General features: G+C 42.5%; 2 protein-coding genes across 3 annotated transcripts; both read left to right on the top strand.

The window, feature by feature from the left end:
* Positions 1-1221: 1221 nt before the first annotated feature.
* cdc25b (cell division cycle 25B) lies at positions 1222-9891 on the top strand. Its single transcript, XM_078277698.1, has 15 exons — positions 1222-1759; positions 1933-2015; positions 2634-2685; positions 3868-3909; positions 4005-4038; positions 4315-4437; positions 5503-5607; positions 5697-5822; positions 5983-6060; positions 6284-6475; positions 7041-7145; positions 7244-7306; positions 7403-7501; positions 7615-7860; positions 8770-9891. The coding sequence occupies exons 1-15, from the start codon at positions 1548-1550 to the stop codon at positions 8908-8910; spliced, it is 1701 nt and encodes a 566-aa protein (XP_078133824.1). The 5' UTR covers positions 1222-1547; the 3' UTR covers positions 8911-9891.
* A 3269-nt stretch (positions 9892-13160) lies between these two features.
* ap5s1 (adaptor related protein complex 5 subunit sigma 1) lies at positions 13161-21963 on the top strand. Of its 2 annotated transcripts, none has more exons than XM_078277620.1 (4): positions 13161-13257; positions 16390-16572; positions 18579-18870; positions 20601-21963. In XM_078277620.1, the coding sequence occupies exons 2-4, from the start codon at positions 16391-16393 to the stop codon at positions 20727-20729; spliced, it is 603 nt and encodes a 200-aa protein (XP_078133746.1). In that variant the 5' UTR covers positions 13161-13257; position 16390; the 3' UTR covers positions 20730-21963. The 2 variants fall into 2 exon arrangements, with proteins under 2 accessions (XP_078133746.1, XP_078133745.1); XM_078277619.1 differs by lacking the exon at positions 13161-13257 and adding an exon at positions 13679-13788.
* The last annotated feature ends 1590 nt before the right edge of the window (positions 21964-23553 follow it).

Here is a 23553-nt window from a genome sequence, read left to right as displayed (position 1 = left end):
AACATGTGTTCTGGCCCCATTTTGCAGAGGAACTAGTGCTTTAAATTTTCAAAATGGAGTCCTGAAAGTCCCTAATGTCCTGCTGTGAATCCAGAAGACATTACATGTGCGTCTGTGTTTTGGCCTGCAGGCACCAGAATCAATGAAATAACTTATTTGTTATCTGTTTCACAAATACACTAACATTAAATAGTTTGAAATCCATGCAGTGTATAAAGCTGCTTTATATAACCATCTGTCCCATGCTATAAATGAGTGGAAACCAGAAGAAGCTGTGCAATTGTTCTTTCTTTGAAAACATATTTGTGACTATGTTTTGCCTTGTTTCTGGGACTTCCGTTGTAATTTCTGCTCACATCAAAGACAGGAAGTGAGGTTTGGTGTAGGAAAATATAAGTAAAACCATTCGAAACCTGATTACTGCCACACCAACTCACACATGCACCCGCAAATGTAAACCACACACACATACCGTAAGGATAGCAGCATCCTCTACCTATGTCACAGTTTAAAATACATATCCTACATTTTACTTGATTTTAGAAAGGAGAAGAATGTGTGTACTCATGGGGCAGAAAGGAAGAGAAACAGCAAAAAGGAAGTATTCACCCTCCACATCAGTGAAATACTGATTTGTCTGAGTCACTCTGTGTGGGTGGCATTTGAGCTTAACTATTACAAGTATGTGTGCAAACAGTCAGGTCACAACGTGCTTTATCAAAATGGTGCAAAGATGAGAAACTATGTGAGATGAGAGACTGTGATATCTATCTATCTATCTATCTATCTATCTATCTATCTATATATATATATATATATATATATGTCCAATGTCAGTGTGTTATTTGTAAACTTATATCATGTTTTTTTTGTCGAAAAATACAGACTTGTAAGACAGCCATGTTGCCATTTAATAGAGATTTGAACTCTGAAACTCTGTAAATCTTACTCCACAAATTTTAAATAAAAATGTACTAAAATCAGGTATATTTATTAGTTTTTTAAAAATAAAATAAGAGCCCACAGTTGCAAGTCCGAGAACAAAAGACATCTGAAAAGAAAGATGAAAATTTTAAAGCATTGTGTCACATCCTCCTTCTTTTCCCTCATCCGGTGAGAGGACAACAGCGTTCCACGCTCTGATTGGTCAACTGGATGTAACAACAGACATGATTGGCTGAGAGAGCGATTGCCGCTCCTGAGCTTGTATTTTGAACATAAATACGAGCAGCTTCAGTCTCTTTTTCTCAGAGACTCGGGGCTGTCAGAGAGGGGTACGCTGTGTTGCAGCTCTCTGACACAAGCAACAACTATGTGGCTTTAGCATATTAGCAGGACCAACTCAAATTTTAACTTCACACGGATCTCCGACTCACTTTGGATCGTATGTTTGGAAATGTTTTCTTAAATTGTTGCTAGCTGACTGGTTAGCTTCCGGGTTAGCTTGAAGTTTGGACTTGATTTGTCACTTTCCGACCCTAAATTCTAACTTAATCTACCACAGAGCAATACTGTCTGCAGGATTTATACAAATTAACCAGCTAAAGATGGATTCGCTTAATGTTTTTGGCTGTACCAGTCCTGTTAACACCATTTTGAAAAGCAGGCCCGAGGGTATCCCTGGGCTTTCCTCGCTCACTCTGCCCGAGCTGAGCACAAAGGACATGCACTGCAGGAACCTGTTTTCCCCTGGACCCGCCACTGTGATGTCGCCTATCACCAATTTAGCTCTGGACATGAACAGTTTTGGACTCGGAAGGTATTATTATGTGATATTTCGTCTACTTGTATAACGTTATTCTAACTACAGCTGCTGTTTTTTTTGCAAACGATGCACAAAACCTTCCTTTATTCAATCTCTTTCCTAGCATGCAATGTCTCCTTAACTGTCCACATCACTGATTTTCACTGTCTCTTTTTTTTCCCACACAGCCAATTTGATACACCAAAAAGGAGAAAACATCCACCCCTTGAGAAGGTTTCCTCCTTCGCGTCTGACGTCTCATCTGATGCTGGTGAGTTCCCCTGAAAAGCCATTGTCTCAGCTAATTGATGCTGTTAGAATTGATGCCTGAGGGCTTAATGCGTTCATTGCATCTCATTTCATAGTCATGTCCTTAAAAGATGTAGTCATGTAATTGTCAATGGTAGTAGGTACCATATAAGACAGAGAGTTTTTTTTGCTTGGAAAAATTAACCGACTAGTTGCATATTAACTTTCTGTACTAAGTTTATTTGCAACTATTATGTTAAGGTTCCAAGCAAAAAAACCAAACTTTTCTTTGTCTTATATGATAGTTAACTACATATATTTGTGCTTCCGAGTGTTTGTTGTTGTACAAAAAAAGCAATCGGACAGTGTCACCTTGAGCTTTAGATTTTCATAATTGGTAGATTAATGAATAATGTAAATAATTGTTGCTAGCAGCCCTATTATGCACACTTACACTCACACATGACATCTTTTTGCAAATTTAACTTGTCTATGTAGTGTAAAATCAAATCCAAATGTACTGTTAACATTGCTGTTAAACTGGTTGAGAATGCAAAATTCCCCAGCCACATTTCTATCGTTGGTGCGAGTTTACCACCTGATGCTTATATTGATCTCTGACACAAATCTCTTCCTTCAGGCCTCGGTATGGACCCCCCCAGCCCTATGGATGCTGTTGAAATGGAGGACACGTAAGTTACACTGTCCCCGTCATGTCTGTTCTAATCAATCAGCCTGTGAGCTGTGCGCCTCTGCTTACCCTAACACCACCACCCCCACCTCCACCCTGCGCTTGGGTTTAGCTTAGCCAAGCGCTGTTTCTCAACTGTAGGATTATTGTCTCTACCGTTGGCTCTAAGATGACTGCTTAACTCGTGTTTTTAAACTAAGAAGATTAGCTGATAAAGAACATGTGAGCTGAACTTTCTTTGAGTTATTAAGTGAAGGACAGGCTTTACATTTGCCTGAAACATGCAGGTCCGCTTTGTTATCTTGACCAGTTTGTCAGCATATCCTCAGTTTGCTAATCTTGGGTGGCCCATTTTTCTGAATTCGGAGTTGTGTGAGTGTCAGCAGAGCAGACATCTGCCGCTGTCTGATGTGTGACTTCCTTTACAGCAGCATTTGGTCCTCAATACCTCATTCAACCACTTTACAGCTGCTCGGTTGCTAGGAGTTTTCCAGGTTGGGGGAGGACATGGCGTGCACGTGGGTTTTGGTAGCCCATCCCCTCTGGGTTTTGGCACACTCTTCCTATGCACTGTTATTTCAATAGGAATAGAGGGGCTGGAGGTTTTTCTGCGTTGGGGCCATTGAAATGAGGGCACCCCAGAGAACAACTGCCCTCCCTTCTCCTGGTCTGCATTGAATGGGACACGCTCTCTCCACGACAAACAAAGGGCTCTTGCAGAAAAGGGGTTGGCGGTATTGGCTCCAGCAGGCATATGGTAGATTAGCTGATCTCTGCACTCCTTCTCCTGCCTCCCCCACCATCACACTGATCTCTCCACTCATTTAGCATACAGGTGGACATTACTCCAATGCAAAGTCCACCTCTTGCCTCAATGCATTCACCCAACTTCCTCTAGTCCAACCGTTCCTCTCGCTTTCTCAATAGATCTTCAGATTCTTTGTCTTTGTAGTATATGAGCAAGGCTGGCAAGGTGTTCTTCCACTGCCAAGCAAGGCCTTCTAGACGTTTTTGTTACGGCTGAAAACATTTGTCAATAATTGTATTTAATCAACAAAATGTAAGGATTACTAAACAAGCAATTTAAAGACTTAGTTGGGCTATGAGAAGTTCTTCTACAGAATCTGGTTTTATATATTTCAAACCTTTTCAGCTGAATGATTTGTCGTGTTTTCTGTCACAGATTTGAAAAGGCCATTCAACAGTCGAGCAGAGTTGTCAACGAGTAAGTTACTTTCTAGTCATTAACTTAATAACGGCCGCCTGTTGATTTGGTTTGTATTGACTACAATTCCGTCCTCTCCCTTCTATCAATTACAGGAGGATGCCAATTCGAAGAAACAACTCTTTGCCAGTAAGTAGATTTTAATGAGTTACATTTTTTTTTTTTGGCTAATGTTCAGGGCTGATGGATGCTGTAAACAAACCCAACTGGCTTTTAAGCCTTGCAATAAAACAAACCCATTTGCACCTGGGTTTGGGTTTTGTCTTAAGTGCAGTTTTTCATATTTAATGAGTTCCAAACGTTGTTGCGTGTTTCCTACCACTGGACGGCTTGTTTAGTTGCCGAGCCTCTGCTGACTGGGATCCCTCTTCTCTCTCTCTCTCTCTCTCTCTCTCTCCCCCACAGCTCCAGCTCCAGGGTTTCAGTCCATCTCTGAAGGGACAGGAAAACGATTCCCACCGCTATGGAATATTCGGACAACAACCCTCCCAAATCCAAATGACCGCCAACAAGGAGAACATGCCGGAGGTCGGTGACGTGGATTTTGTCTTTGCTTAAACACATGACCTGAGAAGCTACAAGAGAACCTTCATTGTTAAATAGACTGTTCACTGGTTAGATACAGTAGGAACCATGTAACGCAACGGTGTCCATGTTCGGACACAGCAGTTATTGGCCATATTGGGACACTTCCAGGCTGACGCAGTTTTCGGTCTTTCTCACAGTGCCTTTCCTGGGCAATCGCCTCCAAAGTGCCAGAAGAGTTAATTTATACACATCTAAGAATCTACGTGTGAATTGTCATATGTACATGGACATTTAGCTACATGTCTAATTAATATACGAAAGTGACTTTGAGAGAAAACTGTAAGAGCGCTTGGGCGACGCTCAGGTGGTGCTATATCTTTACATTCAAAGTGGAAATGAAGCAGCTTCTACTGCATAATCAAGGGTTGTTGAAGCATGCCATTTTTATTTACGGTCCTGGATGTGTTGACGGCATTGATGTTAATTTGGGCACATGTTAATAGCGGCGGAAAACCAGCAGTGCCCAGTGAGTTTTTACAGTGGGGAGATAAGGGTGTCCGATTATGGCCAGGGGTAGCGCACCACGGCTAATTCATCGGTATTGGCTTCCTTTTGCTGCCTCTTGGAAAGACAAAGCTAAAGTAAATGGATAAAGCAATATTCTGTTAGACACTTAAACACACAACTTAAAACATTCCAAGATCATTTATATTTGTAGTTAAACATTTGTATTCTGATAGAACATTAGCCCAAAAAAGTGTCCACGCATGGACATGGTTCCGTCAATGCTCATAAAGCTGATTTTGTTGCCATGGCAAAGGCATTGCATCATTTGTCTAAACATGTGGCCAATCATTGAAGATTATTATGCCACTCAAAGTTATTATTAGAATAATAATTGAGGTGTTTAAAGGGAGATTAACCCGAACACAGGACAAGAATTTCTTTCTGTAAGTTTATGGTTGGTACAGATAATACCTGCAGAAATATTGTGCGTTGCTCAGCAACAGATTAGTTGCCATTGATTTTTGATTCACTCTTTAATTTTCCCCCCCTCTTTTTCAGGAGGGCTTTGAGTTCAAGAAACCCACCAAGCCGGTGTCACGGTGCCGTGTGCGCTCCTCTTCCGATGCGTTATCCCGCCGGCCCAGCTCAGCGCCGGCCCTCATGGTACGTGAAGAATCAGCCGTCCGTCTTTGTTCACAAAGTGTCGACCTGCTTCCAGAAAGATGCTAACACTCCTCGTCTTTTCCCTCCAGTTTTCTTCACCCAATCCCATCCAGCAGCTGGACTTTCAGGACTCCAGCCCCATGTTCCTGAGACGTCCCTCTCTTAACGACGACGAGGACGATGGCTTCCTGGACGTAATGGACGACCACATGGAGGTGAGGCCCTTTCACTTACACTGATATCCATGGAAATTTATTTATTTATTTTAAGTTGAATGCATTAAGAAGATCACACCTGATCCACATGATTTCACCGTTGGGTTATTATTAAACTCATAATACTAACCCAAACTATTTGTTTCCTTGTCACCTACAGAACGACTCTGGGATGCCGATGGGTATGGCCAGCTTGCTCACCGCCCCGCTGGTGGCCGACAGCACAGGAGAAGACTCTGTAAGTTTGGCTTCTGGGGAACAAAAGCTCTGTGGTCACTTTATCTAAAGGGGAATAATTAGTGAGACTTCAGCAGCAGTAACAAACGCTTGGTAAAAGAGATCCAAAGTCTTCTAGGGCTTCAAGATTAAAGCTTAATTGTACTGTATTTATTAGGCATGTCATCTTTAGCTTACAAAATGAAAATTAAATAATTGAGTTTAATAATTTTGTCTCTCTTCAGCCCGTGATTCGCTGCCGGCCACGGAGCCTGTTTCGTTCCCCCTCCATGCCCAGTCCTGTCTCGTCCCGTTGCTCTATGAAGCGCCCCGACTGCCCCGGAGACGAAAACACGCCGATCAGGGTGAAGAGGCGACGCAGCCTTGCAGGCATACAGGTCACCCCCATGGAACAAAACCCTGAATCCCCAAGAACGGTGAGTCCTCACTGCCTGGTGTGAATGACATACGGTGCATGTTTCACTCTCTACTTGCTGAAAATAGTCTTGTGCGAGACTCGATCCGACGCAGTGCGTTTTGTAGGCTGCAAAGCAAGGCGCACCTGCGTTTTTGTTGAAGAAAAGGCAGGTGTGCTGTCTGATCGGGACCCAAAAATAAAGTGTAAGATCAAGCTTAAATGTTTGACATCAAGTTTTTTTTTTTTTTTTTTTACTTGGAGCTCACTCAGTCACACCTTAAGTAATGCGTTAATTGATTAAATATCATTTGCTCAAATATAACTTTTATTGTAAGTAAAGAGAAATACCAAGACATTGTTAAAGAAGAAGAAAAAATATAATTTGATCTGCTTTTCAGAAAGCAGGAAGTGATGGCCAGTCTCCACTGGCCATCTGTCACCTCCTTAGTGGAAGTGGAGAACTGGCTTCTAAAACCTCCGCTGAGGCCGACTGGCTATTGTCACTGCCTTTTTTACAGACCATCTCAAATTGCTTAATTTTCTCCTTGACTGCCTCCCTAAATGTGTCCCTGCTCTCCTTCCAGAGCTGCTCTCTGCTCCAGAGGTCCAAGTCCTTCTGCCAGACAGACATCGAGAAGCTGCTGGATGGCCAGGTCGGTGCTAATGAGCTCATTGGCGACTTCACCAAGGTAAAGAAGACTGCGGTGTTTCTTACACTATTAACTTAATGGTGTGAAATAAATCATCTAATCCAATTTCTTTTTTCTCTCCCCCTTCTCTCTTTCAGCCTTTTGTACTACCCACAGTGGAAGGCAAACATCAAGACCTCAAGTACATCACCGCAGACACAGTGAGTAGAGGCACTTTGTTGCTGTATCAAAATGGAGCAAACTGTATACTATATTTAGAAATGTAATAGTAAATGGGTTTTCTTTGTGGTACTCAGATGGTGGCGTCTCTGGCCGGCAAATTTAACCATCTCGTGGAGCAGGTCATCGTCATGGACTGCCGCTACCCCTACGAGTTTGAGGGAGGACACATAAAGGTGAGTAAGAATCTCCGTGTTTTTAAATTATGGACGGTGTTGTGTCAGAAGTTAAAAGCGTTTCTGCACAAATGCCTCTCGGTTTAGAATAAAGTTTGTCTTTGTTGTCTCAGGGAGCTCTGAACCTGCACCAGGAGGACCAGGTGGAGGACTTCCTCCTCAAAACGCCCATCGTCCCGTCCTGCCCGGACAAACGCGTCGTCATCATCTTCCACTGCGAGTTCTCGTCGGAGCGCGGCCCGCGAATGTGCCGCTTCGTCAGGGAGCGAGACCGCGCCGCCAACGAGTATCCCAACCTCCACTACCCCGAGCTCTACATCCTCAAGGGCGGATACAAAGACTTCTTCCCTCATTTCCAGGTTAGTTTGGCCTTCGCTGAACTGTCTGTGTCGTCACAAGGTCCACTCGTAGCCGTTCGGGAGATTTCAATTGAATTGGTTGGGATCGGCAATTAATGGCAATGAAATGAGGCCGACGTTCTGGTTGAGTTGGGAGCTGTATTTGGTAAATGTTCCTAATCCTTCCAAAGTGCCTTTTTTACAAAACGACACATAATGTGCAACATTAACCGACAACAGCTAAAAAGGCCAAAGAGCAAGATTGCGTCATTGCAACAGTAGTTGGGATACTTGATGTTGGATATTTAGGGTCCACTATTTGAGTGCAAATGAACTATTGTTGAAGGACACATTTTTGGGAACGCAATGGATTTTGTAAGATCAATGCTTTTACCTTTTTAGATTTGAGTGTTTTGGACAACTCAATGTTTAATATCTTTTGTCGACGTGGGCCAACCCATCTGAAGAGGTTTGACCATGGACGTTCATTCTTGACCTAGGGGGTGGGAATTACCCAAAATCTCACCATAGATGGATAGGAAAAAAAAAGAAGCAATTTATTACCTTTTTTTTTTTCCCAATTTCAAATGAAACTTTTGGGGACATCTGTTTTTATCTAAAAAGATAAATTGCTCTGTTTGATCATCTCACTTCAGTTTTATTGCAGCACACAAACTGACCAATTTATTATAATAATAATAATAGATTGCTACTTTGCGTCTGTGTATCGATACGGTATTGCCCTAAGTGATATATGTACCAAAATGAGTTCAGATGGTTTAGTCACATGTAGAGGTGATTTTGTTATGGCCTCAAGCCACCTTTCCTCATGGAACATCTAGTGAGCCGTTCTCCCACATAGTGATGGTTGTGTGAAACCCCAGATGGCTCTTCGGTGCTTTGAACTCGTCTCGTTCTCTTCCTGCGCAGGCCCAATGTGAACCTCAGTCCTACCGGCCCATGCACCACGAGGACTTCAAGGAGGACCTTAGGAAGTTCCGCCTCAAGAGTCGCACCTGGGCCGGGGAGCGCAGCAAGAGAGACATGTACAGCCGACTGAAGAAGCTGTGAGCGCCTCCTCGTCCTCCCAAACTGCCTCTAACAACACACTGCCTCCCCCTGTACAGACTCAGTACAGACTCCTCTGAGCCCGAGGCCTCGCCCCAACCACCAGGAAATACCTTTTGGGACTGCGCCAACAGAAGGGGATTTTAAGAAGTCCCTAAAAGTTTCATGTAACTATAGCAAAGTTAGTTATTTATGCAAATTCAAATAGAGGAAAGACTTGATGACATGATGAACGCTTGATCTGAAGCGCTCGCTGAGGTGCAGTGAATATATTTTATTAAGAAGCAATGTGATCGTTTTTTAAAGAACCACTTGGACCTACTGCCTGTTTTACCTTTTTTATTCCGCTGGCATTTGCAGCACAAATCCCTGCCAGATTGCAATAATACAAACCAAACCACACTGCCACATCCCAAGTTTGTCTCTCAGTCTCCTCACTGGATATGTCTTATTTTGATTACGTCATGTCCCACCTTATGGAAGCACTTAATTTAATACCTTGAAATGGTGAGGTGCTTTTTTTTGTTAAATATTTTTTTATATCATTTTGTTTTATGAATTGTGTTAACCCCATTTAGTTACTGATTTGTTGAAAGTATGCCTTTATCTAGGCATCCCAAAATGCAAATAGGATATTTGAATGACTTGTGAAATAAATGCAGAGCTTCTTTCTTTTTTTCCCTCTCCTTCCCGATCGGTTGAAATACATGAGAACCTTTTTCCTGATCAGAAGATGCCAAAGCAAACAAACTACCTGTTACCTTTGCAGTGAGATTGTTCTGATGCTGCAGGTCAGCAAGTGTGAGGATTTTTGATCTAAAACCTTTCTTTGTTTTGCTTTGATTCCTTTTTTTTTTTTTTTTAAATTGTCTTCCTCTCTGCAGAGCTAATGGTGTCAGTTTATAATGAATGGGGTGGTTTGAATATTTTGGTACAGGCTTGTGGGGGAGCTGCTGAAATAAAGAGCCAATGTGTGTGTTGAAATGTGGTGTGCAGAATCTTTTTTTTCTTTTTTAAATGTCATTTTTTTTTTTCTGCTGATAATGTGTTCTTGGTTAGGACTGAGAATCACTTTTTTTTTTTTTACATTGACGGGAAGATTTCTGTACTGATACTTAATGAATATTAACATGCTTTGTGCAAAGGCTTACCTTAATTTATTAAACTATACTCCTAATGTGTAAACACAAGCAGCTCTGTCTGCACTTTGCCTAAATAAAATCCAAAATGATATTTGAAATGTGATACTATCTTATTAAAGAAGTAAACAAGGCAGATCTGGCACGAAATTATCCAAAAATGACTATGTACTGCTCACTTGAGTAAACGGAGCGTTAGGCAGGTGATGGTGCAGCAGGCCTTTAATTATTTAAATGGTTAGTCATCAATCAACACTATTTGATTTATTAAGCAAACATTCTCTGATTCCAGAGAATTTTCTCTCATGTCTTTGTAAATCCAATATTTAACAATTGAGAGATTAAAATTCTTAGTTGCAGCCCAACCTTACTTATCAGTCCATGTTCCAGATTAAACGCACTAGGAGGTTTTGATTTCAAAGTTGTAAACCTGCTAACAGGCCCCGTGTGCAGGATCCTGTCAAAGCAAACTGGACTTTCTACTTTTGAACTCTTAAGAATAGCACATCTGCCGTTTTGTTTGGTCTCCTACTCTGCATGGCGGGGAGACACGTGCTGCTCACAGCGGTTCCTGTTTTTTTCAAATTTTCCCTCTCTAGCTGACTTTGGGAGGGACTTTTCTGCTGCAGCACGTGGCTATACATACACATTCACATTCCTGTATGCAGAGGGTGGGGGTGGTTTTGTGGGGATAGTGCCTGGCAGCCAGCCACTCCTCTGACAGGAAAAAAAAAATCAGAGCCACCATGTGCTATAAACACGTGACCCATCTGATGGAGAGGTTGCCAAAGCACGACTCCCTTCCTTCTGGCACTTCACCAAAGTTTGAAATCAGGCCGTTTCCCAGCGGCCGTGCGACTATGGGAGAGGGAGAGCGAGCCTTTGTTTGCATTTCAAGAATCTAAAGACTTTATTTACAGCCAAGTATCTGTTGTCTTGTTAAACTCAACTGAAGATGCTCTAATTCTTCCCTAAACCCTGGAAATAAGGGGTGGGCAGGATAGGAACTTAGATGGGGAGGAAGAGGAAAGAATGTGTTTCAGTGATCTTTACACGTATTTGTCAATGGGCCTTTTCCATTCATATCAAACTGCCACCTTTGAGCAAGACAATGAATCGGCCACTTGCTGGTTTAAGAGGCGTCGCACCTTTACACGAGGCATGCATAATGCAACACTTGCAAGAGCCTTTTTAAGACAAGCTTCATTTCCCGCTTCAACGGTTGGTTTTAAAATGTAGATGAGTCCTTGGCAGAAAAACCGAGCCAGATTTTACAACTGGATCCATCCAATTAGGAACTGGAGGTTCCACAAAGAAAAGAGGAGCTTGAACTTTTGTAAAAACCTAGACTAATTATTAGATTAGATTAATAACGTGTGCTTACTGCTTGTTTTGTTATGAATGTCGTTATAATTTGTCGGTAAATCTAAAAGCATTAAAAATAAAAGCAGAAGATCGTTTTGGAGGCTAGGTTCTGAAAGTGATTGTCTTGTGTTGCAGATGTAATGTCTGACTGGTCCAGCAGCAGTCAGACAGTCGTTGTTTTATTTCGTGTTCCCCCTCATAATGGTGAATGGTAACGATAGTGATGATAGTGATTTGACTTCATTAAATCTGTCCGCAGTCTTACAATTGTGATTCAAGTTAGAACAACAGTTCGACATTTCAGGAAATGCACTCGTTTGCTTTCTTGACGAGAGTTGGGTCGAGACGATTGATGCCACTCTCGTTCAAGATTAAACAAACAAGATGCATCGTGCTTTTAGAGGAGTTGGTATGCAGATTGGGTTACCTTTGGACAGAGCCAGGCTAATTGTTTCCCCTGTTTCCAGTCTGTAGGCTAAAATAAGCTAAGCTAACAGCTGCTGGATTCATATTTACCGTACAGATGAGAATGGTTTCCATTTTTTCCATCTAACCCTCAGCAAGAAAGCAAATTAGCGCATATCCCCAAATGTTGAGCCATTCCTGTACTTCATGTTTCAGCTGTTTACTGTGACATCCAACCTGTGATGAGGGGTCACAGGCGTAAAGGTCGGTATCTCTGCTGTAGATGATGGTTAACAGTGGGGACATGTTCTCCATGTACTGAAATACAACAATGAATTTGCCTTCTCTGGCACAGCACCACCCTGCAGAGTTGTCCCACAAACTACCCCAGCCTTCCTCTCACCATCTCTCCTTTGTGAATCCACCTCTTTACCCCAGCCTGTCCTGTTTGGTACCCCCACCCGGGGGTCCTGCAGGCAGCTGCGGGGCCGATCAAAGGTGCCCTCACACAAAGCTCCAGCCTGGGTGTCACCTTTAAACCCTTGTTTGCTCTGACATGCTGACACCGACAGCAAACTGACAAACCAGCTCGTAAAACAAGGTCCTGACAACCTGAAACACGGAGCATAACACTGTGGTTTCAAAGGAAGGGTGGAGAGGTGGTGTTTTTTTGTTTTTTTTAAGTGAACTTTCATTTTGAATGTTATCGAGGATTAGAAACCTGTGCCATAGCTCTGCCCTCGCTGCTGTTTCTGCTCTATGCACACATCCTCTGCTGGCTGGGAGGATTTCACCATATGTTCAGGATGTTTTCATTTCCCCTTGCTGAGAATACAGCCTAGACAAAAAGATATTTTAGCTGCATGTTGTCTTTGGCTTCCTTTATTTCAAACTCTCTGGGCCTCCCTGTTATTGGTCGTGGTAGCCCTTCACATCCTGTTGTTGTTCTTATTCAGCTGGTTTGTTTCATCTGAGGGAACTGTGACTCATAGTGAAACGTGCCCAGGCTTTTCTAGTGGTGTTCATCCTCCGCGCTCGCTGCTTTGAAAATTCATACTCTTTATTGAAAATCTGATCCTCTACATGCAGTTTGTGCAGTGAAAATCTTAGGGTTATAAAGTTCCACGCTGACGGTGAAATCTGGCTTCACTTTCACTTTGAATTTACACACTGATTTTGGCCAATCATTACCTGCATTCATCCTGCTCATTCACTCCTTTATTGAAGGGTAATGCTGCAAACGGCTCTGGGCTGATTATTACACACAGCGTGGGTGTTTCGCAGAAGTACTTCTCAGCCACACCTTTTTTAAACGAAAGCTTCATAGAACTAGACTGAACAGTAGGTGTTGGCTTCCTGGTCAAGAGTGTAAATCAAACCAGGCCTTGACCTTACATTAATGTAGGCAATACTGGCTTAAAGGAATAGCTGGATATTTTGGGTAATATGCTTATTCCCTTTTTTTTTTTTTTTTTAACCAAAAGTTAGATAAGAAGACTGATAGCAGTCTCATGTTTGTACATGTTGTTATTACGAGCTACGGCCAGCAGCTGGTTAGCTTAGCTTAGCACAAAGACTGGAAACGGGGGAAACAGCTAGCCTTGTTGAGCGCCAGACAGTACTTGTCTGGCTGGTGGAGATTTTTGTCATCACTGAAATAGTCCAAACAACACAGACAACATTCATCTCAAGTCAAATTCAACTTAAGCCTGTAATAAATTAGTGCTGGAGAAACTCTACTCATCCTTTGGGAAATCAGTTCATTCAAGACCAGGCTGAATCTAGGACTAGTTTAGCAGGTTTGACCCTGATGATGCCGCCAGGTAAAAAGTCAGAAGCTCACTAGAGTCAGTATGATTCACTCTCTGTGGGAACATTTATGTCTGTATCAACTCTCATGGCAATCCATCCAATAGATAGACGAGACATTTCACACAGAAAAAAAAGCACTGGAGGAAAAGTTAGGACCCAGGTAGGAACATTGAATTTGTTTGCACCACATTTTATGCAAATCCATGAAGTAGATGTAGAGAAAAACTTGGGGCAAGACAGTAAGTTCACGTTAAACCTGGCTCCTTGGAGGTTCAATGTAAGCCTTCATTAGTCCTGGAGAAGCTTTAATGCTCCGCAGAAAATCAGTTAATTCAAGGCAAGGCTAAATCTAGGACTCGTTTTTGGAGGATTTGATCTGATGATGCCGCTAGTTGACAGTTCAAGAGATCAACATTTGGATTAATGAGACTGTCCTTCCCTGAAACGACCCCATAAGTTGTTTGTTCAAGCAGCAATTACGACTCATATTTACTTTTATAGTGCAGGTGCCCTCTAGTGGCCTCCCGTAATTATTATGGGAGCAAAGCAGGAAGGAAGGTGATTAAATATAAGAGCACTAAATTCCATGTAAGGATGTTTGTTGGGTCAAACAAGCTCAGGACTGGGCGACCTCTAGCTCACCCAGTAAGAGCGTGCGCCCCATTTAGGCTGAGTCCTTGGCAGCGGCCCGGGTTCGAATCCAACCTGCGGCCCTTTGCTGCATGTCATATCCTCTCTTTCTCTCCCCCTTTCCTGTCTATCATCTGTCACTATCGAATAAAAGGAAAAGCCCCCCTAAAAAAAACTAAAACTAAAAACTAGCTCAGGACTTTGAGCCAGTAGAGAGAGGGTTTATGGCCTATTTGAAAATAACTTTACGGAACAAATAAAAACTACATCATGTTCTGCGTCACATGCGTAACAGGAAGTGAAGTAACATAAGAGATTTGAACCCAATCCACACATCTTTTTTTCTAAACTTAACCAAGTAGTTTTTGTGCCTAAACCTAACCAAACTACGACTGTTTCACAAATGTGTTCAAAACTCCAACCGTTACATTCTGAGGTATAGAAACGGAAAACACTCCTGTGGGTCGTATTTCCTGCCACCTCTGGGGGCGCTAATTTATGAAACGCTCCTGTGAGCCGTGTTAGAGGGTAGAAATAAACGACCGACATCGCCGTATGGCTTGGAGGCCTGGTTGGGATCAATCCTCTGAGAACCACGTATGCTTATCTAGTAAATGCTGAGGTATTTCCCTGCATAAGTGGACACTTTGACCTGCTGGTGGCGCTAGATGTTAAGTCAGAAGATCAATCATTTGGATTCATCTGCTGGGGACCATGAACATCTGTACAACATTGAATTCATCCAGTAGTTGCTGAGATATTTTAGTCTGGATCACCATCCCTAAAGCCATTCAGTCTTATGCACTGGTGTGTTGCTGCTCTCATCTCACAGCTGTAACAATAACACAAGCAGAGCAGAATGTCAGAAAAGAGATTTGAATCCCAAAAAAAGAAGCACCGCACCCTCAGGTCTTGTTACAGCGCGTCTCAGCAGCAGCAAGTGTGTGCAGGGCAGAGGGTGAGGAGGTTAACAGGGCAGTGGAGTGAATACATTTTCTTTCTTTCTTTTCCCTCCGCCACACACACACACACACACACTGAGCAGGGCCTCTGAAAGTAAAGAAGCGTGACCAGCAGCAGCTGTTGGATTAACAGCTGCCTCTGTTTGTTTGCTGAGACCCCCGAAACACTGATCTCACTCAACCTCTCTGCAGCCTCCTTCTGCCTGTTTTCTTCCACATCTACACTACTCTATACGCTGTCTCAGACTCTTATCGATGTTGGTCTTTGAGTCCTTTGGAATTCAATTAAGGTTGATCTGATCTGGTCAATTAATCGTTTTAGTATGTTTTCCACAAAAATGACTCAAATCCAATGATTTTTCTGATATTCTGTGATACTAAATTGAATATCTTTATGTGTATCTTATGTGTTGGGGTGTTGATTGTAGAAAATAGGCAATTTGAAGACTTTTTCAAAATGTCCTGGCATTTTAGACAAAAAGATGAATTGATTAATCAAACAGACCCTCTATTCTATCTTCACATTCCTAAAAAATCTGACTGGTGAAGGTCTCATTTTCTTATTAGTTTAAAATCACATCATGCTTCATTTTTCTGTTATGCTTTCATGTATTTTGCTTGCTTGTTTACTCGTTCGGAATATTATACATACATAGCATACACATACATTATATACTATGTACAGTTTTTGTTTATTTCACATATATACGTATGTGTTATGTATACTTTTGGCTGTTTCTGTGGATATCATCATGGAGGAAAGTAGCATTATTATCTAACTCCTTTGTGTCTGAATGCTGTTGGTTTATGTCTATAATGGTCATGGGATTCCTGTAGCAGGGGGGTGGGGTTGGGAGGAATTGGTAGTTTAGGTTGTTGTTTTTGTGTATGTCACTTTTATAAATAATCAATATAATATAATATGATATAATATAATGTATTGTAATATAATATAATATATGTATGTATGTATGTAATTTTCAAAGCCGGTCTAGAAATTCTTTGGTAATATACTGCGGGCGCCATCTATTGGTTCAAACAACGCATAGGAACGGTAGCCAAAAGAGGTCAGCTGACCAACGCGGAAGTGAGTAATCAGGATCAACATTGTAAACACTGTTCACGAGAAATAAATGGCTTTTTTGTGCCTTTTTCTCCACACATGACAGCATGGTCCGGTGTTTCCTGATCCACACAGTGTGTTCGGTCAGTGCTCTCGGTGCTGGGGAGAGTCGGCTGCTCTACTCCCGGCTCTTTGGCCCGGATGAAGGCATCTGTTCCGACCGGGAGCGGGGGCTCAGCCCCGAGGAGAGACGACTTGTGCAGAAGGAGAGGATAGCTGTGGTAGCAAGGTGAGTCGGGTTTTTAAAAAGTCAGGCTCTTTGAATTTATTTATTTCTCTTGCTATTTTGACAAACAACAAGTTTTGTCTATTTTCATCTATAAATAAAGTGGACCATATAGGCAGTGCTAGATAGCCCACTGTACAATCATCTTATGTTATGTTTGTTAGTGCCGTCTTCAATAATCTCACAGGAGGACATTCAGTTCCTCTAACGTTACATCCGTAGAAAGATGACTGTATTCTAATGAATGATACATTACTAATGTGTAAGCGTCACTAATGTTGGAGCTGCTGAAGGTGGAGCTAATTTGACTTACTTTACTTACTGCTGAGTAGCTTAATCTATAATAATATCATTTGTCAGTTGATTTAAATGTTCTATTATCTGCAAAGTAACAAGTGACTAAATCTGTCAAATAAATGTAGTGGAGTAGAAAGTACGATATCTGCCTGAAATGTAGTGGAGTAGAAGTATAAAGTAGCATAAAATGTAAATACTAGTAAAAGTATGTCAACCGACTTACAGTAGGTTACTTGAGTAAATGTGCGTCTGCGTATAGCATTAGTCATCGGTCTAGTTGGTGGTTGTGATGCACCAATAGACTGCTTTACCTATTGTCAACAATACGGACCAATAAGTCCTGATGGCCATGATGTAGTTGAAGTCAGAGGGTTACAAAGATGTCAGGAACTACAAACTTCCATTGTAAGCAATGCATAACATTTAACACTCGCTTTTTCTGAACTAAATTAAAAACGAAGGCAGGTAAGATTAAAATGATGATGTAAACTAATAATTAACCCAAACGTATGCAATTCACATGATTCAGTTATGGCTTTCTCCATCTTATTAGCATCCTGGTGCTGCTGCTTGTACAGTTTCCCAGTGAGATCTTATAATCCTCCACACACTTCCAGTCTCTAAGTGTAGTAGGGCAATACACAAATACACAGTCACACAGTTGATTATGTACTGTATTTGGACAGGCCCTATGGTCTTACTGCTTATGTTTTTTTCAAATTAAGGCCACATTTCCCATAAACCCCAGTGCTCCTTGTGTCAAGAGGATGCTGCTCATTGTCATGTCATGTCATGTCATGTCATGTCTTTCTTCTTGATGTTGCTGTATAGGTATTTGACATGTTTTTGGCTGTGTTGACGATAGTAAACCTTTCATCTGGAATCATTTTGACTCTGTTTATCTGAGCAGAACAGCACCCTCTTCCTGTTTTCCGCTATATTGCATTGACTCTTTCTGCATCCTGCTGATTTCTGATGGCACTCCATGTAAAAAAAAAAAAAAAAGCATCACAGAGGCCAGTGGAGTCTGTCAATCTTCTCTGCATTCGTCTCATTTGTTTTCAGCATACGAGGATTTTATTTCCCAGTGTGTGTGTAGTTTTCTCTTCTCCCACAGGACAACCTGTAACTACTGATTATTACTCACTCTCTGCGCAGTGGGAAGACTGACAATACTGTTCTACTGCTACATGTCAATGACAACAATTTGATCATTCATTTGTGTATTTTTCATATTCATTTTCTAGCATGAAGGAAAAACAGACTTTCCGAACATTCTGTAAAAGGCCTCAGTTATACTAAGTTATTAATGTATACTCAGTAATTAATGTTAAAATGCTGCATTTGATTCACTGTAGCACAAAGATAGGCAACTGGGCAGGAAACCCTTGGCCCATGTGGCTGTTTGACTGACAAGTTCAAATGCCTCTGGGTTTTTAGTTTTATTTAGACAGACAAAATATCCAATTTTTAGGCATCACTTTACATCGCCTCTGTTAATCTATGATGGGATATTGTCTTTAGTTTGCCATTTTAAACACACAAAACGCATTTAAAAACTTTACAAAAAGTAATGAAGTAAAAGGATAGATTAACGAAAAATTATTATTTGCGTTACTTCCTGCTCTAATCATAGTTGATGTCAGGTGAAGTCTGGTTGCCTGCCTGGTTCTGTATTTCTGACTATATCCCACTGCTCCTCTGGGACTCAGGCAGGTCCGCAGTGCCGTCTCTCTGTCCCGGGAGGCTTCGTCCCGGGTGCTGGTGGAGACGGTGCCCGGGGAGGAGACGCTGGCCCTGCAGGAGGCTGACAGCGGAGTGGTGCGTCTCCGAGCTGGAGACCCCTTCTCTGAGGAGATGAGCGCTCTGTGGCTGGGAGTCCAGAGTCTGGGCTTCACGCTGGTTTGTGAGCCCCATGAGAACCTCCTGCTGGCTGAGGGCACCCTGCGCAACCTGACCCGACACTGCCTGGAGCACCTGCACATGCTGGGGCAGGGCAGCGAGGTGAGCGCCACACAGACAGGCTTCCATTTTCAGAAAGGGGCTCCAGTATGTGTCGCACATTCAGGAACCCTTGTACACTCGGCACCAAAGTGATCAAGTAGCACAGGGCAACTCCAAATGGCAGCATGTGGTAAATATCTGCATCATTTCTGATACCTAAATCTCTTGAATGAGGCTGACATGAGACTGTGGTCAGACCACTGTACTTCTATTTGTCCAACCTGGACTTGATTAACATGCAGACTTGATCTAGACCTGGTCTGATGTGATCTGGATGGAGAACAAGCTGTGATATCCCCTTTTTCTTTCTTCTGACAGGGGTTTTAAACCGTCTCTGGAGTCTCCATGTTAATAAAGTCCAGGACTGAAAAGTCTAAGTACAGTGGTTTTTGATCTAGACTTGGTCTGATGCGGTCTAAATAAAGAAAAAGCAGTGAAATCGCTAACCCTTTTTCTGTTTTGGAACAAATAGAATAAAGGTTTCTCAAATCCCCAACGGGGATACCTTAAAACAGTGTGGCTTTAGAGGATTGGCTGATACACATTATTATCCCTCTTAGGTTACCCTTAACGTTTAAACCTGGAAGCCATTTTCAGCCTTGTTGTGGAGATCTTCAGGCAGCCGTTTGACTTGCCGGCACATTAAAATGCCCACCATTAGAAACCAGTGTTTGGGTGGCTACAGACAAATTCTTTGTGGCTTAACTGTGTTGGCTGGAGAATAAGGTCAGACTATTGTAACCAGTGTTTGTACTTGAATTCAACAAGCTGGAGTGTCTGGCTGTGTTCAACGTCCTGTTGGCCAGTTGGCGAAGCAGGGATTAGAGGAGGACCAGATTGCTAATTGCAGTTTTAGCTCTGTCGCTGCTATTTGGGACACACATTTTAGCCTGGTGATATAATCGACAAATCCCATGAAAAGACCAAAACCAACAATGAATAGTTGCCAAAGCCTGAAATACCTTATTCCTCTGTGAGCTCCATTGTTGTCCAAAAGCTATTAAAACCCATCAACGAGCCGCACTGGGTGACATGTTCCTTTATTACCATCAACACACACACACACACACACACACACACACACACACACACACACACACACACACTACTCACTAGAGAAGGCCCTGAAATCTCTTCAACCACACAGTTTACCTCCACAGAAGAACGGTTGCTGTTGAGCATTTAGCAATGCTCAACAGCAACAACTCATTATACGTTATGGCTACGGCAATACAAAAAAAACCCAGGCAGCAGTAATGAAAAGATTGCAGCCGTACAGGTTTTATTACCAACTGTAACTAACTGCGATCGTAGAAAGGTCTGCATGGTGGCGTTTCAAAAAAAAAAGTCAAACAAATGGCTTTCCAGATTGGATGTCTACACGGGAAAATGGGGAAAGAACTTGAGCTTTCTGGAGGGCTCCTAAGAAGCTTTGTGATGTGGAGAGACGTGTATGATGTTGTCATTACACTATGTTTATTTGGTTTACAGTTTGTCTATTTTGTTTTATGGTCTTATATATTGTTATTGTGTCATTTTTTGTTGTAGGGATTGACCAATTATCGGCCTGGCCGATTATCCGGGCCAATATTTGGCAATTTGCGGATTACCTGTATTTTCATGTTGCAAATTGTATGTTTTGTATGTTGTTTAAAAAACAAATACCAATTGTTAGTCACAGAAAAAAGGTCTGCGTGGCGTGGTCACTAACAGCAACCCTTTCCCTCCAGGTTCTGCTGAGGAGCAACCGCGTGGATGCTCTGCTCAGCCGCCTGCTTCCTCACGGCCAGCTCCTCTTCCTCAACCACCGCTTCGCCCAGGCTCTGGAGAAGGAAGTAGCCGCTTACATGGCCAAGTGAACCAGAGCAGCCCCGGTGTACCACGTCCAGTCCGAGGCTAATTACCGCGAGCTGTGACTGCTGGTGTTCAAACAAACTGGCTGTTCACCATTGGCGACATTTCTGCAGCGGCGGTAGAAGGAGAACAGACTGCTGGCAGCTGCTGCTGCTTGTGATTGCACGAGGTAGTAAACACACACAGAGTGAACACATATCTCCCTCTGCCACTTGCAGCTCACTGTTGACTGTTGACTGCGTGGGAGGCTTCAGTTCAAATCCCGTTTGTCAAATTGAAAAGGGAAAATGTGGCAGATTAAAGAGTGCAGCTGAAGAGGCCAGTTAAGAGCTTACTCGTCAACATCAAAGACTCTTTATCTGATTCACAGTACTTGAAATGTCACGGTGGGACCTTGAGGAGCCAGACCAGACCTGTTTTGTTTGAGAATTCTGGGAATATAAATGAATCTCAAAGTGCTTTATTGCCTCACTGTGACTTCTAATGCACCTTTCGTTCCTTAAAGGCGCTGACGCACCAACCCGATTATCGGCCGTCGGACAGTCTGGCGAGGTCGGTGACTCGAGTCTGTTCGGTGTGTTCCGTCCGTCGTCAGTCGGAGGAGCCGTTGGCATCCATTTTGGCCGATTTGACTTGTTGAAATGACCAATCTGATTGGTGGAGTGCTATCCCTTGACTAGCGAATCAGTGCACGAGAAAACCGGGGGTGATAACGCCAGTATCTTCTTATTACTAGCCATCGTATTTCCTTCCGTTCAGCGAGTAATGACAACAACGATCCTTCTTGACTACTATCAACACTCTCTGATGAAAACAATGACTGACGACAGCGTGCTCTGTGTTTACTAGGTCTAGAGAGATGTTCCGTCATTTCCGGTTTTCATTTTTTGGGTGACAATACAGATTAGCGCCACCTGCTGTTATGGAGATGTATTACGTCTCGCGCACGCGCAGAACGTACACTCAAGTCGGCGTCGCTTCAGTGTGTACCGAGGCATTTTTTTGACCTCGGGGAGCCGATTGATCAGTCCGACTGCCTTTCCTGCCGATGGTCGGCCGTCGGGTTGGTGTGTCAGAGCCTTTAGGGTACGAGGAAAGCAAAAACATTTCTTTGTGATTAACAATTTTCATTTATTTTAAAGATTATTTTTAGGCCTTTTATTTGACAGGACAGCTGAAGACATGGAAGGAGAGAGAGAGAGAGAGAGAGAGAGAGAGAGAGAGAGAGAGAGAGAGAGAGAGAGAGAGAGAGAGAGAGCGAGGGCCCGCGTTGAGGAGTAACCCTCTATATATGGGCGCCTGCTCTACCAACTGAGCTATCCGGGCACAACACAAAACATACCTTCGTCATCACCACCCACCCAGACAAAAACTGTAAACCAAATAAACATATGTATAAATGACACCAACATAAGCCCATCATACACGTCTCTCCCCAGCACAAAGCTTCTTAGGAGCCCTCCAGAGAGCTCAGGTACTTTCCCCATTTTCTAGTGTAGACATCCAATCAGGCAAATGGTTTATATTGACATCTTGTCAAAAGCCGCCATCCTAGCCTTCTCACAAGCCCTCTCCTGGATTGATGCCACCCCTTCATTCCTCCATCAAGAAAGCAGATTTTTATTTATTTTTGTGCAGTACAGAGTATGATTCATCTCACATCAACAAACAGCAGAAACTAAGCAAAGAAAGATCAAAGATCAAACCAAAAACATCATCATTCTTGAGAAATGAAATGTTATGAAACCAAACTGAAAAAAACTGAATAAAAGAGGATATGGTCAACTCCAACTGAAACATCCAGACACAACCAATAACAGATGTAATGCTGTACCTACCTTGTGAACATCTGTTGTACCTCCGACTGCGCCCCCCCCCCCCCCCTCTCCTGCTCTTCCTCCCCCCTGGCCTCATAAAAGCCTGACACTTTCTGTTACCGCCAGCCAAATCCAAAACCAGGGCCGTGATTTGCTTTGATCTTCTCCTTTTTCCCCCCCGTATTACAAAAATAAAACTCTTTTTCAGCATTACCCAAGGCGTGTTCTTTGAAACTTGTGTAGCCTACTCTGCAATCAAGGACACGCGGTGCGTTTTTTCAAAAACGAGGCACCGGGGATCGCACATTAAAAATGATAGAACACATGAGAAGGATTTAGAGGTTGTGTACATCTCATGGGGAATAAAAAAAAAGACCAAACTTCAGCTGGATAAAAACACCTGAGAACTGAATCAGAAAAGCAGTAAGTTCCACTGTAGGACCAGCAGAGGGCGATGTTTTTTTATTTATTTAGGATCCCCATTAGTTGTTACCGTAGTAACAACTATTCTTCCTGGTGTCCACACAAAAGATGAAACATAACAAGACAATCAACGTTACATTAATACTTCCATATTGTCAGTACAATAAATAAATGCTATATAATTAATAATTCCACATTATCAATAAAATATAGTTCTACTGATACCTTCACATTTCCTTCTCAACAAACGGTTGCCACAAGTAACCAGTGGACAGGTACCAGTGCACACTAGTGTCCGTACTTAGGTAAACAACACAACATGAATCCACATTCACATCCTCAACTATCACATTCAGTTTAAGATGGTTTCTGTTTGGACTAATTGCTAATTTAACAGTCTTCTATAAAACTAATCTGTGTTAAATGCAGTTATAATATGTTCCAGTTTGACATAACCCTATACATGACAGTTTTCTTTATAGCATTAGTTTTAGGTAAAGGTAGTGTGAAGCGCCCCATGAAAGGCTTGCCTAGTGTTGTGATAGTGCCTGTCGTGTGTGTGTGTGTGTGTGTGTGTGTGTGTGTGTGT

The sequence above is a fragment of the Sander vitreus genome, chromosome 20, assembly GCF_031162955.1.
Source record: "Sander vitreus isolate 19-12246 chromosome 20, sanVit1, whole genome shotgun sequence".
Classification (NCBI taxonomy): domain Eukaryota; kingdom Metazoa; phylum Chordata; class Actinopteri; order Perciformes; family Percidae; genus Sander; species Sander vitreus.
Note: the sequence above shows the minus strand (reverse complement) of the source record. Positions and strands in the feature narration are given on the sequence as shown.

What these genes read in the sequence shown, in the direction of transcription:
- cdc25b (XM_078277698.1), top strand. Translation starts at nt 1,548, where the DNA reads ATGGATTCGCTTAATGTTTTTGGCTGTACCAGTCCTGTTAACACCATT. An exon ending in TGACGTCTCATCTGATGCTG is followed by an intron (nt 2,016 to 2,633) that starts GTGAGTTCCCCT and finishes CTCTTCCTTCAG; the next exon opens with GCCTCGGTATGGACCCCCCC. An exon ending in TTGAGGGAGGACACATAAAG is followed by an intron (nt 7,502 to 7,614) that starts GTGAGTAAGAAT and finishes TTGTTGTCTCAG; the next exon opens with GGAGCTCTGAACCTGCACCA.
- ap5s1 (XM_078277620.1), top strand. Translation starts at nt 16,391, where the DNA reads ATGGTCCGGTGTTTCCTGATCCACACAGTGTGTTCGGTCAGTGCTCTC. An exon ending in AGGATAGCTGTGGTAGCAAG is followed by an intron (nt 16,573 to 18,578) that starts GTGAGTCGGGTT and finishes TCTGGGACTCAG; the next exon opens with GCAGGTCCGCAGTGCCGTCT. An exon ending in TGCTGGGGCAGGGCAGCGAG is followed by an intron (nt 18,871 to 20,600) that starts GTGAGCGCCACA and finishes CTTTCCCTCCAG; the next exon opens with GTTCTGCTGAGGAGCAACCG.